Source organism: Rhinolophus hipposideros (genome assembly GCF_964194185.1).
Source record: "Rhinolophus hipposideros genome assembly, chromosome: 7".
In the NCBI taxonomy this organism is placed as follows: domain Eukaryota; kingdom Metazoa; phylum Chordata; class Mammalia; order Chiroptera; family Rhinolophidae; genus Rhinolophus; species Rhinolophus hipposideros.
Window position 1 is genome coordinate 101,041,838 of NC_138053.1, and position 17,243 is coordinate 101,059,080.

General features: G+C 52.1%; 1 protein-coding gene across 1 annotated transcript in view; it reads right to left on the minus strand.

The window, feature by feature from the left end:
• The window catches only part of PLEKHG4B (pleckstrin homology and RhoGEF domain containing G4B), a 64,776-nt gene that overhangs the window by 7,243 nt on the left and 40,290 nt on the right, over nucleotides 1–17,243 (minus strand). The window contains exons 4-13 of the mRNA XM_081053619.1: nucleotides 16,103–16,270; nucleotides 15,427–15,550; nucleotides 12,644–12,737; nucleotides 9,224–9,310; nucleotides 7,287–7,403; nucleotides 6,848–6,946; nucleotides 6,110–6,252; nucleotides 5,541–5,679; nucleotides 2,151–2,261; nucleotides 477–1,213 (exon numbers count right to left, since the gene is read on the minus strand). Of these exons, the coding sequence (XP_080909745.1) occupies nucleotides 477–1,213; nucleotides 2,151–2,261; nucleotides 5,541–5,679; nucleotides 6,110–6,252; nucleotides 6,848–6,946; nucleotides 7,287–7,403; nucleotides 9,224–9,310; nucleotides 12,644–12,737; nucleotides 15,427–15,550; nucleotides 16,103–16,270 (1,819 nt within the window). The remainder of the gene's footprint in view (nucleotides 1–476; nucleotides 1,214–2,150; nucleotides 2,262–5,540; nucleotides 5,680–6,109; nucleotides 6,253–6,847; nucleotides 6,947–7,286; nucleotides 7,404–9,223; nucleotides 9,311–12,643; nucleotides 12,738–15,426; nucleotides 15,551–16,102; nucleotides 16,271–17,243) is intronic.

Below are 17,243 nucleotides of genomic sequence, written 5' to 3' on the forward strand. Positions count from 1 at the left end.
CCAGGCCAGTGTCACCACCTGGCATCGGGGTGGGCAGGATTCTTGCCACTCTATCTAAACAAGGAATGGAGACTATCCTTTTATGAACATCTCAAAGATTAACACATTAAAATGGACATCTTCACCTGAGTGGTGAACGGGTACACACGTCTTCCCTCAACACAGAGGCTTTTTCTAAAAGCAGTTTCTAAGGGGTGTGTTCACACTGTGGGCTTCACTTGCTCATTGTCATTTTCTATAAATGGGCTCCGTGTCACCAGACCTGGTTGTCTAACCAGCAGGACGGGTGCACCAGTCACCAGGTGCCACGAGAAGGTGTGAACACAAGAGGCAACTGACAACTTGCTCAAGATCACGCACGAGTCTGTCTGACTCGTGGAACGGCGTGGATTCCCTCCTCTGCAGAAGCACGTGTACCATGCTCTTTGGTCCCCACTGACCGCTAAGCCCAAAGGCCGCAAAGGCGTCCACCTCACCTGCCAGGTGGCCTTCTCTGGTCCTCCTCAGAGGGGTGGGTCCTGGAGGGAGAGGACAGGCCCCAGTTCCGAGTGTCCAAAGGGCTCTCGGCATGTGGTCTTGGCGGGGGCTTCTCTGAGGCCACGGTGCTGGTCACCTCCAGGCCTTTGATGAAGACCCCAGTGTGGCCTGGTCTGCGGGAATCCCTGGGGCCGCCATCCAGCTGCGGAATCTCAAAGCTTTGTGTTCTCTTCATCATTTTCTTCAGGGGATGCTTCCTGAAGTGGGCGATGGGGGCCTGGCGGTCAGAGGAGTCAGCAGAGCTGTCATCCCGGGCTAGCACACCTGAGCCCAGGTGTGCACCCTCCTGCCCACACAGAGCGGCTTGTCCAGGGAGACTGGGCAGCAGTCGGGCCCACTCTGCAGCACGGCCCTCAGCGTCAGTGAGGCGGATCCAGGGTGGCTGGTGGTGCCGCGCCTCAGCCCCGTGGACAAGCTCGTGCCTCGAGGGGCTCCGGTCCAGAGGTGGGGTGCCAGTGCCTGGGGTGTCCTCAGGAAGGGCCTCTTGGAAACACTGTCGGGTCTGCTGGCGCTGCAGCCACAAGGCGTGACACTGCGCCAACACCATCGTGCTCGCCCTGGGGACAATCGCAGAAACCTTCATGGCCTCGTGGTGACAGCTCTTCAAATACTCAGCAACCTGCGCTGGGCCCAGGGGCTGTAGGTACCCACAGCCACACAGCATACACCCGGGCACCTGTGAAGCACAGTGGGTGCTGGTCAGCAGCTGATGGCTCTGGCAGGCCCCACCCCACGCGTGTGGCCAGTGAATGGCTTGAGTGGACTCAGGTCACCTAAGTCCAGCTTTCCAGGTGCCCAAATCAAGGATCCGGTGCACTGGGCAGCCAGAGCAGGAGGAAGACGCCTGCCCATGGGGGCAGCTGCAGCCGGGCTTGCTGAAAGGACAGATGCGTCCTCCACAGCCCGCGGCTGCCATGGCCGTGCGACATTTCTGAAATCAGTTGTTCCACATCTCTGCCCGGTGTGGGAGCCTGCAGGGCTGTGACCGCAGGACAGAGAAGCCCACCCCTGCCCTGGCCTGCGCTGGCCTTCCCTGATGCACAGATCCTGGCCGGCAGGGGCTGAGCTCCTGAGGGCTGTGGCCCTGGGACCCCAACGGCCCGGTAACTCTAGGGAGCCTGTGAGTTCGCAGCTGAGCTGTGGCTGCTCTCGGGGGTCTTTGGCAGTAAGTGGACTGTCATAACTGAGCTGGTAAACAAGCAGGACAGTTCACATGTCCATCTGGCCTATTTGGAACAATAAACAAACTCACATATCTACTGAGAGCCGGGAACGTGGTCTGCCAGGAGTCCTGTCAGCTGTTCCAGCGCTTGGCCTGAGTTAAAGGCAAGGCAGCTGGCCATGAAGATTATGGGATGAACTCCGCTGGTTTCTTACCGGCTCGTGGGACTCCAACGGGCTGGCCCACTGGGACGGTTCCCTTTCCTGGCCCTCGGCCTGGCCAGCTAGGATGCTCAGATGCATCCTGAAGTCCTGGCCTGCTTTCTCAGTGTCCCGCAAGGTGGCCTCCCCCATCAGCTGCTGTCCTTTCTGACCACAGTGCTGTAGCCCAGGGAACAAATGTCAGCATGAGCCAGGCACTCACTGGCCCGAGCGAGGCTGTGTGCACCCACCGTGGGCCTGGGAGGCTCGGCCTGCCGCTCCGGCTGCCACGTGTCGTCAACAGAAAGCAGCTCCAAAGGGCCCAGGGACTCCCCTCCCTCTCTTCCAGGGCACGGTTTGATCTGTACAGGAAAAAGTTTCACTGTTAGACGTCTGAGGAGTCTGGCTGTAATAATGGATGACGGGGGAGGCGTGGGACGCAGCCCAGGGCTGGCAGGGCTCCCTCCTGCGGCCTGAGCTCCCTGTTTTGCCTCTAACACTGTGTCTCACTCGGACACGTCGCAGGAGCCATGCAGCAGTGAGGGCTCAGGTTTGCGTAGCTATGTTCACTGTTTGGAAAAAGAAATGAAGATCATTAAAAAACAGATCCGTAACTCTCAGTTTTGAAACTCATCACTATGCTAAACATACCCCAGAAATATTCTTCAGGCTGGTGGCGCCTGGACACCCGGGTCGCTGCCTGGGACAGACAGAGGGCAGAGGACGCCCTGCCTGCACCCTCTCGCCTGATGAGTCAAGGCTCTCATTTCAGAGACAAATCCTGTGGCGACCTCACTCGGTTCTCGTGAACACATCAGGGGAAAACACTTCATTTTCATGCTCAGTTCTGGTTGGAGACCAACGCCAGGGACCCTGGGTGTTGATGCCGAGAAGAGGGGTTTATTACTAAACACACAGCGATCAGCTGTGTCTATGACCACGAGGCTCAGACTTAATGATCCCAGACGGCGGACAGAGGACAGAGGTCAGGATTCACTCTGTGCACAGTCGTGTGCAAAGACATCACAATGAGATCTTCACAAGCAAGCCCTGGCGAGCTCAGAGCTGCCAGTGGACAGCCAGGAAGGCACTCCAACCTTGTGAAAAAGATAAACTCTAGTTGGTTTGAAGATTTAAAGTGAACAAAGTTTTATGATGGAATAGCCAAGTGCAAAACAAAGCAACTTATTAGAGAATAAAACCTATAAAAGTACGAAGAAAAAGTTCAGGTGCAGCCTAAAATAAAACCCCAGACACAAACGTGGGTGACATGCTGAACCTCACCGTCAGGTGGAGAAGCCCTTCTCCAAGGGGCTGAGCAGGGCCACAAGGCAAACATGTGGAAACCTCAGACCCGCGTGCTCGGACCCAGCCCTCACCAGCCTGGGAATCTGTCCTAAGTGACAGGTCACAAGCTGTGGAAAGGCAGCGTAGTGACATGCACAACAGTTATGGCAGGTGGAGCCGGCTGGTAGGACATGGCCCTGGAGACACGGGAGGCAGACAGCCCTCCCTACACAGAGCAGGCCCCAGGCAGCTGTGTGCAACTGAGCTCACTTCTGTAAAAACCTATTTCTTTTCTGATTTTCCCATAGTGTTTATGCATTTCTTGGGTTAAAAAACATTAAACACTATTTATAGGATCGTCCCATTTTTAGGTTGAAGTGTATCTACTTTCGGGTGAGAAAGGCAAGTTAAGACACAACCACTTTTGCTCCCTCCTGAAACACTGCTAACGTTTTATCAGCAAACTCCTTTAAGGCATGGGGTGGGTGCAGAAGGGCCAGGAAGGAGGGCACAGTGGGAGGGCCTGTGGAGTGCTGAGCAGACAGGAGGCCAGGACAGGGGGGTGGGCACCATCAAGAAAGGACATTCAGAAAACAAACAAACCCCAAAGAAAGTACAAACGTCAGAGCAGAAGCAAAAACACTCAGATAGTATTTTAGAAAAGAAGATAAATTTGAGGAAATTGACACTGACAGTAGAACAAAAAGCCTGCCATATGGAAAACAACAGGAGAGAAAATGAGAGAACTAGCGGGAAATCTGGAACTCTAGCTCGTCACAGACCACCAGGAGGTCCCAGAGCCTAAGGGGCAGCCCCAACCCCCACCCTGTGGTCACTGGGCCAAGTGCCCTGAGAAGACCAGGGCGGACAGGTGTCCAGTGAGGAAACAGAGGGCCCAGAGCAAGGCCAGGAGCAGATGGGACAAGGAGCCCTGCACTGCATCGTGTGTGGCTGAACCACGTGACACGGTGTCTCGAACCTCGGAAGGACAGTGAAGCTACCGTGACATGTGAAGGCGGAAAAAGCCTTTGTGGATATGCCAGGTCTCACACACTTTCATCCCACTACCCCATTCTCTGGAAAGTCCTGAGGAATTCTGCTCCAAACAACAGAAAGGGAAAGAGGAAAATTGAAGAGTGTAGGGAAGAGCAGGCCCCACAGGACACAGAGCAGAGCCTCCCCCCACCACACACACACACACACACACACGATAAAGAGGAGATGCCACAGAACAGAGAAGCTGAAGGAGGAGGAGATCCCACAGGATGTCCCGTAGGCCACAGGTGCCCCCATGCAGGGCAGCCCCTTCAGCTTGGGGTGTCCTGAGTCAGCCACGCTCTGGCTGCCACCACCAGGGACCTGGTGAGCTGGCCCACCCCGCTGCACCTGGCCTGGCCCTGCAGCCTGTGTTCACAGCCCACCATCCTGAGGCCCTCTGGCAGCAGTGCCCCTGCCCCTGCCTGCCCCAAGGTGACGTGCCAACTCAAGGACGCAGACGCTCTTCCCCGGCCCCAAACACACTCCTGGCCGCACGGGTCCTGTCTTCACACTTTTCACATGGAAATAGTGGTTGATAAAATAATAAGGATTTCACTTAGTTATGTACAGTCGTGTACAGCATAGTGACGTTTCAGTCACCCACAGACCCCATATACGACAGTGGTCCTATACGGTGACAACGGAGGTGAAAAATCCTACCGCCTGGTGACATCACAGCTGCGGTCACGTCTTAGCTCACCGCACCCCTCACGTGTTTGTGGTGACACAAACCTGCGTGTTTGTGGTGAAAACACCTACTGTGCTGCCAATCGCATGAAGGAACGGCAGACACAGTGACGTGCAGGGCGCTGCTGGACAATGGCAGGCCACGACTGCACTACTGGCGTGTGCGTTGTTTTTGTCCTCACTTTACAGTGGACTCTCTACTGAGAGAAGTTCTCTGTGACACAGTTTGCGGGTTACGCCTCAGCAGTCTCCCCGTCTCGTGATCGCATCCTGTGCTCCTGTGCTGGCCTGAGTCCCGAGATGTTTTACGTGGTGACGTGCTGCACAGGCCTGAAGCCCGGCGTGCAGTGGGCCGGGCCGTCAGGTATGTGTTTATGAGTCTGTGTTATTCATAGACGACAATATCTCCTGACCATGCATTTCTCAGAATGTATCTCTTCTGTTAAGAAGCACATGACTGTACAAGCTTGTGAAAAGCATTTACAGGCACATATATGGCAAAAAGTCTGCATTGTAACATACTAAGTGTTAACATTGGTTATTTCAGGGGTCAGAGTTTTAAAATATTTTTCTCTTTTGGCTCCTCTGACTAGAGCCTTGACCCAGCCTCCTCCCTCCTGGCCCCTGACCTGGTCACCTCCCTCCTGGAGTGTCCTCAGTTCCTGTAGAGTCTCCAGCTCCTCCAGACACCTGTTGGAGGTGAGGACCAGCCTGTGGACCTCTTCATCCACTTGGTTATACAGCTGGGAGGCAGCTTCAATGGCGTCTCTGGAAAGAGAAGGCAGCTGTCGGGTGTCACGTGCTGATCACTGGTCTGTTCCCAGTCTGTCCCGAAGAATATGCTGTTGGTTACAACCTAGTTAGAAAACACAACTGTACTTTTAGGTCCTTCACGTTTGACAGTAATGGGCCACAATGAGGCCTACGGCTAATACAGGAACTGGAACCTGCTTGCAAGCAGTGACACCCGCCGGCCACAGGCACAGGCGCCTCAGAGGTGACGTAGCACCACAGGACACAGGACCTCTGACTGCTGAGTCCCACTGTCATGAATTCTGACTTCCACTCGAGCACTCAAGGACTCGGCTAGTTTTTCCTTAGAGTCCTCGAATGAGACAAGCTCTGGTCCAGCTCAGCACGTCCAGCAGAGGAATGGAGCCGATGCCTGTGATAGAGACGGTCCCAGTGTGACACCCACCGGCCGTCCTCGCTGGGGCCATGCTCCTCCCTCCTTAGCCGCGCCAGCACAGTGCCACCGTCCAGGCGCAGGGTGACCAGCAGCGGGTCCTCCAGGACGCATGTCATCAGAGCCTTGTGCCGTCTGATGAACTCTGCGGCCTCCTGAGGGGTAAAAAGACCTGAGGGGTAAAAAGTGCACAGAACCCTCCCCCAGGCAGGCCCTCCAGGTCTAACGCTGGCAGGAATGGGAGGTGTGACCATGCCCTGCAGTCACCAGCAGGGGTGGCCACACCAGACATGCGGTCCTAGCGGGAGGGGAGGTAGTGGAGCTCCAGATGCTTCAGCCCGGGCAATCGGGAATCTGAGGTTGAGACTCAAGGGCAGGAACAGAGGGAAGCTGAAAACTTGGCAGCAGGAGAACCGGTGTTTGGACCCCGCATGTCCTGGGCACCACGGCGTCTCCACACTGTGGGCCCCTCCAGCCAGTCCATCTCCGTATTGTGTGAAGCGCTCACTCCTGCAGCATCACGCATGCTGTGCGGGCACAGCAGCAAATGTGGCCGTGCCATCTCTCTTCTGGGCAGAGGGGGAGGAAGTGGTCCTTTGGAAGCTGTATGCTAACTGAAAGGGATTTACAAGCCACAGGGCCTTGGGAATCTCCACTAGGGAAGATGGTGAAACCCAGTATTTATTTTCAAGTCTTGGCTAAACCCATATGTTCCCAGCTACCTGTCAAAATAAAATGCTGAAGACCCACCTGAGCTGTGCTTAGTGGCCTGTGTGTGTTCAGAGAGCGGATGGAATTTTGGAGGAAAGCAATGGCATCCTGGCAGTTAGCGGTGAAGGTCTCCAGCTTCTGTCAAGAGGAGGAGACAAGAAAGACTCACTATTAGACGCCGATGTGAGCAGCTACGAGTTCCCACATGTAAACTGGTCTCCAGCAGTCAGCCTGTCTGCCACAGTGTTGCCCCGGGAACTCGGGGTGTCTGCAGAAGCAGCTCCCTCCCAGCCCGCGGCTGGGTTTCAGCGGCATTCTCAAGCCTGGGCAGCGTGGTTGTCAGAAACAGATGACACATGGTGCCTGTGAACAGCCTGAGGCGCAGGGTGGGGATGCCCTTCAGCCTGGATTAGAAACATCCATAAGGAGAAGTCCCAGGTGACAGTGGCACGTGCAGCCGCTGTGAGCTGCTCCTTACCCTGCGGAGGCAGATCCAGTCGCTGTGGCTGTAGGGGAAGGAGCCTTCGAGCTCTGCGGTCAGCTGGGAGCTGTCGACGAGCTGGTGCAGGGCCTTCAGGGAACCCACCACCTCACACTGCCAAGGACAGGGCAAGACTGCTGTAACGGCTCGTTCCCAGAAAGTGCCACTGCTGGCTTCTGCTGTGCTGCCTTGCTGGTGGCATTAGTGGACTGTGTGTGGTTGGATACAGGAACGAGGTGAGAAGAAGTGAAAGGAGAGGGCAGCAAAGAGAAATGAAGGAAAGGCCCCAATTAAGGAAAGACAAAAAAGGGGGGAAACTGGGAACAAAGCCAGGGCAAGACAATCAGGGAAGAGGGAAAAGGGGCATGACTTCTGGTATGGCAGAGTCGGCCCTTCTCAGACAAAACCACAAACTCCAGCAAAGTGTGACAACCCTCCCTCTGAAGGCTCTACAGTGGGAACAAAGCTGGGCTTCCTGTAAAGGTGACTGAAATGGATGAAGAAACCAGCATGGCCTGAGCACCCTTTTTTGTGGCTTTGGCCTGAAGGCAGGCACCGACAGTCACTGGAGTGGCTGAAACTGAGGGGAAATGGGCATCTCTCAGGCCAAAAGAACCAGAGGACAGAGCCAGGGTGGAAAGTGAAGCTCGAGTCCCACAGGGAGAAAACGGGGAAAGGAGCTCCCGGTGTGTGACCTGGACATTGCGCCGCAGATGCACCAGGAAGCAAGAGAACTGAACTGGATCCACGCAGGGAAGGGTTTGCTGTGAGTATGACAAGCTGAACTCATGCTGAAACATCGCTGTGGAACTTTGTAACAGAACCCAGAGTCCCGACAGTAGAATATTCACCATGTCCATAAGACAATCCAGAATTACTTCACACATAAAGAATCAGGAAAATATGACTCGTTCGCCAGGGAAAAGACAATCGAGAGGTCAACCCAGGGAGAGGAGACCCAGAAGTTGGAATGATCAGACAAACGCTTCGAAGCAGCTCCTGTAACTATGCTCGATGATGTAAAGGAAGAATGCTGCACATTAACGAGAGGACAGGAAATCTCAGCAGAGATACAAAAATGTTTAATTTTATAGCTGCGAAACACAATATGTGAACTAAAAAATTCACTGAACGAGCTTAGTAGATGAATGGAAATGAATGTATGGAGTCAGTGACTTTGAAGATAGATCAATAGAAACAATGTGATCTGAAGAAGAGAGAGGAAAAATGTTTTAAAAAAATATTCTCAAAGACCTATGAGATGATATCAATATGTGTACATGAAACTGTAGAAAGAAAGAAGCCAAAGAGACAGAGAAAAACTTCTCAGGAAACAATGACTGGAAACTTTCTAAATTTGATGATGGACATAAACTATAAAATTCAAGAAATTCAGCCATACCTAATAGGATAGATATAAAGAAACCATGCCTAGTCACATTATAGTCGATTTTCTGAGAAGAAGGAGGGGTCTGGGAAGCAGCTGGAGAAACATGGTACGTTTCCTACAGGTGAACAATCACTTGAAATACAGTGAAGTTTTTATCAGAAAGTATGGAAGCAACCACACAACGTCTTTGAAGTGCTAGGAAAACACACACACACACACACACACACACACACAAACTACTGTCCAGCCAGAATTCTACATGCAGCAAAAGTGTACTTCAAGAAAGAAAACAAAGACGTTTCCAGATCAAAGAGAAAGGGAAGGAAAGAGCAACGGAGGTGGAGACAGATTGAGACTTTCAGAGTTCTGATCTCTCGCTGCACAATCCCATGAAAACGGAGGGTCAGACAGGTCTCCAGGCTCCTTTGTGGGTGAGACCAGAACATCCACGTATTCTTTCCCATGTTCCACCTCACCTCGTTCCCTGACACTTAACTCTGGGCATCACTCAGAGCCACCCCTGATGCCAAGGGTTGGCTATTACCTGAATCGCTGTGTCCTTGTCAGGCCTGAGTGCTGATTCCTTATCCACCAAGAGCAAAACACTGTGAATGATGGGGGGAGATGTGCTCTGAAAGAAGTGGAAAAGGGGTATAAGTTGGCTTTCTAATTCTTAACTTCATTAATGGAAGTGTCTGCTTCTGACTGGTGCTATTTCCCAAAGTAACTAGAATGCATACACTGCAGTGGCCTTTGCTCTGAATGTAAATGCCTGCACTTATGAATTTTTAATGTAAACAGGTGTTTTGATTGTAATTTAGTATAATAAAATTCAGCCTTTTTAGTGTGCAGTTCTCTAGGTTTTGGTATAACTTGTGGTCATGTCACCAGCACCACAATCAAGATATAGAACAGCTCTGCACCCCACATTTCCTCACGCTCCTCTGCAGTCAAGGCCCTAGCCCCTGGCAACCATGACTCTGTCTCAACAAACGTGCCTCCCAGACATGGTGTGAAGGGACTCAGTGCTGACAGCCGCAATAGCACGGTGCCTCTGAAAGTCATCCACTGTTTGAAGGTCAGTTCAGGCCTCTTCACCCTGACTGGATCCCACTGCGTGCAGGTGCCAGTTTGTCATCTGCTCACCCATCGGAGGGCACTTGGGTTGCTTTATGATTTTGGCAATCATAATTAAAGACACTATAAACACTGCGTGAACAAAAATTTTCAGTTCTCTAGGGTAAAGCTCCAGCAGTGGGATAGCTGGGTCCTATAAGTGTGTTTAGCTTGTACAGAAATAGCCAATCTGTGTCCTGACTCGCTGCACTGTTTTGCACGCCCAGCAGCGATTCCACACACTTGGATTTTCAAGTCTCGTTGTTGTTGTCTCTGTGTGATCTCATCTGGGCTTTAAGGTGCATTTCTCCAATGACTAAACGATGCTGAACATATTTTCATGTGCTTATTTGCCATTCACGCATCTTCTTTGTGAAGTGTGTTCACATCTTCTGCCCATATTTCATTGAGATGTTTCTTATTACTGAGTTTTTAAACCGTATGTAGTCTGGGTATAAATCCTTTATCAGATTTTTGTTTTGCAAACATTTTCTCACAGTCTATAGCTTGTATTTTCATTTTAGTTAACAGTATATTTTGATTTTCAATTTTGATGAAATCCAATTTATGATTTTTTTTCCTTCAGTTAATTATTGGAGTCACAGGTAAGAAATCTTTGCCTAAACCAAGGTCATGAACATTTTCTCCTAGGTTTTTTCTGGTGGTTGTGGTTTTTAGATTTTATGTGTAGGTCAAGGATCCATTTTTAGTTAAGTTTTATACATAGTATGAAGTACGTGTAGAGCATTTTTTTCTTTTCTTTTGCATGCAGATGTCCAACTGTTCTAATTGTATTGGTTAAAAAAAAATCTCATCTTTTGATGTTCTTTATGACTTTAATCAAACCTCCCTGGTTTCTGTTTGACAGATTATATTGAGGCAAGATAATTTAGCAATAAAAAGCTTTTATTTACATAGTGCTTCTTCATTCATATTTCCTAAAGCTGTACTTTTTCAGTTTCTTATAGTGACAAACGGGTTTTAGATTTTTCTGTAATCCTTTATTTGGAAATGAATTTATTGGATGGGCCTCAGAACTAACTGAGAGGTCTTATTTGTATTATTAAATTCATCTTATGTACTTATATTTTTGTTAAACGGCTTCTCGTAGATGACATTTCATAAATATCTGACCAAATAAACCACAGAAAAACGCAAAGGGAAAACCCACTGTTGCTTTCCTATTATTGAAGCCACATTCTACTTCTCTCACTCAGTTTAGCTAAAGTGTTAAGTCATCATGCAATAAAACTGCTGTTCTGTAAAGTGTTTTACGTTATTTTTTGTATATTCCTATGTGAGTGAATTTTTACTATTAGGATTTGTTCTGTTTCAAAGAAAATTAACATTAATTCTCAGATAAGTGAGAAGAGAGCTCATGCTTTCTGACAATTACCCACATTAGTGTGCAATAGTTCTGTGTTGTGGGTGGGACAGGGATGTGCAAATTCTTAGGATTTTCTTCCACAAAGGGGAAACAAACATTATTTCATTTTCAAAATGGAAAGCTTCCTATGGCACCAGACCTTTAATAATGGAATGAATTGAAACATAGCTACTTGAGGTAGTTATGAAAATGAGTTACATATTTTTGCCCTCTGTGAAGGAATATGATTACTTTTGTATATTTCTTAGAAATGAAATTGAAAATGGAAACATGATGCTTACGTTGCAGCACCTGTGCACTCCTCTCACGTGGGCCACAGATGTTGCTGCTGCCCCACAGCCGGGACATCCAGGTGGGGCCTGTGCCGGGCCTCGGGCCGTCAGGGTGCAGCTTTGGGGCAGAGTCACACCACGTAAACCAGTAGGAGGCTGTCAGATGATTTACTTACCGTAACAAGTTAAAGCTCCCAGCTTGTACCTTGGGGATGTGTGGGGAGGGCGCGACCACCCCACTTGGGGCTTAGTGTCCCCAAGTGGGACGGGCCTGGCACAGGATTTAACAAAGAAGTCTGAACAAAAAGAAAAGCTAGGGAGGGCTGTTTTTCCAGGAAACCGGTAGGTGGTCCTGGGCTGACTGTCCCCTCAGGAGGTGAAGGGCTCTAGGCCACGAGCCGGCCAGCCTGGGCTTTGCGCACGAGGGAAAGCGCTACTGCTGGGCCTGTGGACTTGCCACGAAGGGCTCACTCCTTTTGAGGCTGGGCACATCATTTCCGAGTGTTCATTGGATGACAAGGGGCAGAGGTCGCAACGGCCCTCTGGCTTCAGTATCCTCCTGGTCGTGTGTTCCCGCTCTGCTCCTGATCCCACACACAGGACACGCACATAACAGCATGGCGAGAACCACAGGTGGCTCAGGCTGGTACCCGCAATGTCCCACGTCTGACACCCAGACGCCAGTGCAGCGCTCGGCACACATGGGCCCTGTGGATCCATGTCTGAGGGAGGCTGACATTCTCAGGCTTCCGTCTGACCCTGGGCCCAGTTCCAGGGACTCGTCAGTTCCCTCTGGATTTTACTCATGACCCGGAATCCAGGATGGGGTCTTCCTGGGGGGGACTGTGAACCTGCCAGACAACCTTCCTTGAACCCGTCCAGAGGCCTCTCAGAAGTCTAGGGCCCTTGTCCCCACAGTAAGCGGTGGCTGCCCCTACATGCCCCCATACCCCCTGCACCGGATTTAGTCAGATGTGTGATAGGCACATGCTAGGAGGGGAGGGGGCTGTTACCATTCCCGGTAAGACAGAACATGAAGCCAGAACGCCTGCACTGGCTGACGCTGTGTGGGGTTCTTCCACAAAGGTTTGCAGTGACGGCCGCGGTACGGGACATGCCTTCCAAGAGGGCTTTGTGCTCACAGCCCTGTGATGCTTGGGCGCTGAGGACAGGAGTGACCCCAACTCACCTGCAGAGCTGTCAGGGCCTGGGAGAAGGCAGGGGCGGCCAGACTCCTGCGTGCATCCACCAAGATGACCAGCCCCAGGTCCCGCACCTCCTTCCTGGAGAGAGAGACACACACACGATGTTAACAGCTGACAGTTAGCTTCTATCTCTGCCAGGTTGACTTCTCCATCTCTCCCCGAGACACCCTCACTACATCCTCCTGGCTCTAGAACTCGGGGGTCTTGACTTGAACTTTCCACACATCACCTTCTGCTCCACCCTCCCCCCGGAACCCAGCTGCTCAACAGCTGGAGGCAGGCCATCAGGCCTCAGTGTGACAGACCAGTCGTGTCCGACCGCATCTCCAGGCAAGGGGACCTGCTGAAGGCTCACACTGTGGCCCTGCCACACGCCAGCCTGTCCACTGGCTGCACGCTGCAGTCAGTGTGGTCTCCGGCACAGGCGGCCTTCTCTCTTCGGTGTCTCTTGTCCTCACTCTCCCGCCTCTGTCAGGGCCACCTCCAACTCAGAAAGTGACTGACCACCCTGGGGCCACGTGCACTGCTCCTTCCACCCAGCCCCTCCAGGACACCCCCACTGGCGAGGACACGGCTCCTTCCCAGCACTGTGGACCGTCTCGCAACGGAAGATGCGGTACGTGGGGTCGCATGTGGGTCTCCCTGAGGGCAGGAACCGTATCCTGTTCTATTTTCTGATCCCAGGTAAGGACTGGACGGGTGGGTGGGTCGGTGGCCGCACAGGTCGGAGTGATGACAGCCGACATCCCTTCTGCTTAAGATAATGTGGATGTAAAGATGTGCTGGTGGAACCCTAGCACATGGGGCTCCTCGTAGCCACTGACAAGGTGCTGCTGGACAGTCTTCCTGGAGCTGACACCTCAGGCACCTCATCCCGAGAGCTGAAGGTGAGCGTCACCTCCTTGACAGCAATGGACATGGGCTTCTCAAGGAGCAACTACCAGATGCGAATACAATCACGCTTGTAGGGAACTGACCAGCTAAACCGTGAGGCTCGGGAACAAGTCTGTCCCACGTGCTTCAGCACTGCTTTCCTCCCAGAGTCCTGAGCCGAGCAGACCCTGGCTCTGGTGGGGAGACTTTGCTGTGACAAAGCGGAAGTAACAGAGGTCTGAATACCCGGGCGCCAGTCCTAGGCCTGCCAAGTCCGCAGGTGCCCTGAGCTTCCACTCGCGGGCATCTGGGCACAAAACGAAGAACACCACACTGCTTATAACTGCCGTGCGACACGGTATTTACAGAGATGATTCTAATTGCTCTAACATGCCTGAGACAGCAGCTGCCATCCTGCTTGATGGGGAGGAAACAGGCTTGCCGAGCTGAACCACGAGCACAGCCAGTAAGGGCAGCAACCGGAATCAGAGCCAGACCAGGAGACCTCAGGGCTGAGCCGCCTCCACTCAGCACTGGGGCCAGGGAGGGCTGTCCACAGCCTGTCTGTGTCCAACAGCATCTCGGGACCTAATTAACTCGCTCTAACCATCCTGGACTCCGGCTCTCCTCTCTGCTTGGTCCCCGGAGACCCGAAACCACAGCCCTGGAGAGGGTCCCCTGAACAGACCTGCTCCACACCACTGTCCTCATGCAGGATCCAGGCCTGGTGCTCCGAGAATTCTGTGCGGGAGCGTGTGTCTCCCTTGGGGGGCTGGTGTGCTTCCTCTCTGGAACATGGCATTGTCACGCTGAATGCAAGACCCGGGCCGCACATGGTGGTCTTTCCTGCTTCCCAGTACAAGGCACCCCTCACCTGAGTGATTTCTTCACCTGCTTATTCTAAACACCATCTTCCTATCAGTTCATGCCTTTACCCAAGGCCACTTCAAATACTTTTGTGGATGGAAAAGGGGGCACATGTTAAGCTGACAAGCTCCGGAGACTGAAAATAACCACATAGGATGGTGTGAACATAAAAATTCCTAACTAAGGTGGGCTGAGGTGGGAAGTCAAACCTTTAGTCTGTAGCTTCCTGGAAAAGGTCTATTTGTACCTTAAGTGAGCCTATTATTGTCTTTTTGTATCTAAGCTAACATCCCTAGAATGTCAGAGTAATCTCTTTTTCCGGACCCCCAGGCACAACCCACCACAGCAGAGCAGGAAACTACATCGTTGTTCTTATTATCCCAATTACCACCTGCATGTGCCGGATAAAGAGAACCCTTAACTAGTATCCTGCACCCACCGATGTAAAGGAAGCACCTGACTTTCCAACTTACTTTTATCCAATCCCAGAGATCCCCCGCCCCCAGCTTTGCTCTCTCCCACTCCCTTAATCTACCACCAATGGATTTCACGTAACCCTTCTCCTTTGATTCTATGTATAAAATAAGCTGCAAACAGCCATTTTGCAGATCATTTTCTCAATCCATCGAGATTTTGCTTCCCAGCAATGCTGTCAGTTTTGCTCAAATAAACTCTTACAAGCTTTCTTTTAGGCTGAATGTTTTTTTGTCGACACTTTTTAGAAAGAGGTGGAGCAAAAGCATGTAAATAAAGGACCACCACTGAACAATGCAGAACAACACAGAGTTCAGGCCTCCATTGTGTGTCCCAGAAGGGAGAGGTCAGGGTGAGCAGGGCTTGGGGGAGGGGAGCGGTGGAGTTGGGATTGGCGGCAACGAGGAGCCAGACAGCAGGAGCCCACGGTGGGAATGTGCTGTCCATGCCACCAGGGTCCCGGAGGCCACAGACAGAACTCTTGCATGAAGAGAGGCTCACATGGGTTTCTACCCAAAGGGATCTGAAAGGTGGGAACCCGGCTCAGCCCCACCTGGGGATGCAATGGAGGTACTTCAGCAGGCGGGTCAGCTCGGCACTGGACATGTGTTGACTGGACCAGAGTGGGCCCCTCATGCAGACCTGCACCACTGCTCTCCCCTGGCGGTCTCGGGTCCCTGCAGAGACAGAAGGCATTAGGAAAGGGGGCAGCCCCCATGGGGACATGTGCCTTCAAGTTAGAGAAATACTGAGCTAGGGTCTGCCAACTGTTGAGTTATTGACTTAGATATGCTATCTGCTCTGAGAGCCTGGCACTCACCTGGGCAGGTGATAGCTATGCTCACCTAGGGGGGCGATGACCATTGTTATGGTCTCGTTTGTGTTCCCCCAAATTCCCATGGGGAAATACTAATGCCTGATCTGATTGTTTTAGGAAGTGGGGCTCCTGGGAAGTGCTCAGGTCACGAGGGTGCAGCCCTTGTGAATGGTACTAGTGACCTTATAAGAGACCCCACGAAGCTGCCTTGCCCTTTCCACAAGGTGAGGACAGTGAAACGTGCCAACTGTGAGCCGAGAAGAGGCTAGCACCAGAGCCTGATGACCTTGGCACCCTGATCCGGTACGTTCCTCCTCGAGAACCATATGAAATAAATTTCTGTTTATAAGCCCCCCCCAGTCTGGGGCATTTTGCTATAACCGCCTAGACAGAGCGAGACGGTCAGGCTCACCTGGGAGGGTGATGGCCCCGGATTGCAGCAGCTCCTCGCTGACCCCCAGCAGCTGCCTGGACACCTGCCTTGTCAGGTCTCCCGGGCTGGGTGGCTGTCCTTCCCTCTCAGGACACAGCAACTCAGTGAGCACAGCGGGAAACCTGCAGGTGTCCGCCTCAACACCAGCTGGACAACAAAGACAGCCTGGTCAGAGATGAATACAGCTCTGGTCTGAAGGCAGCTAGCTACAAACACAGGGAGAAAATCGTGAGAACAGTGTATTTCCATGATAACATGTCCCATTTCTGGAAATGCAGGAGTGCCACACCTTCCAGGACAGGTGAGTTCCCAAAAACTAGGGCATAATACACCTGCAAAGTTAAATATTTCAGAGGCCACAGGGGAACGCACCGCCTGAGGACCTCAGGGAGAAGCGTTTACACTGAAAGATAGTGTCCTAATTTGTTTTGTGACACAGATCTTCCCCGAGTGTCATAAACACAGACGTATGTGAGACCGCACCAGGGGCAGGCATCGCCCTAGTGGGAGTTGTGGGGGACATGCCCTCTTACCTCATCCCAGACGGGGCTCACACTTGGGCATCACCCTGGAGCGGACGGCAGTGGCCCCGATGGAGGCACTGTCGCCAGCACTTCACAGATGAGCAAACGTCCTCAACGCCCAGCCACGGGTGGCCCAGCCGTGTGTCGCCTCCGCGGGTGAGGGACAGGCTCAACCAGAGGTGGCCAGTGGGCCCTGGAACCTGAGCGCCACGGGGCACCATGTCCCTAAGCCTGGCCTCTAACTTCTTTCAGTGCTAACATCTTATAAGTCTGTGAAGGGCTTTCTCACGCTAGCTGGGCTTGAGAAGTCCACCGTATTTTTAAAATAAAAAAGCAGGTTTACTGAAGTATATTTTGTACATTGTACAACTCACCCATTTCAAGCGCACAATTTAAAGGCTTTTAGCAACTTTCCCAAGTGGTGCAACCATCTCCACAAATCAGTTTTAGAACATTTTTGTCCCTCTAAAAAGATCCCCACACCCATGTACAGTAAACCTGCACTCCACCCAGCCCCAGGCGACCGCCTGTGTCTCATCTCTGAAACCACCTCTTCTGGGCCTTTCATGTAAATGGAACAAACACCATGTGGTCTT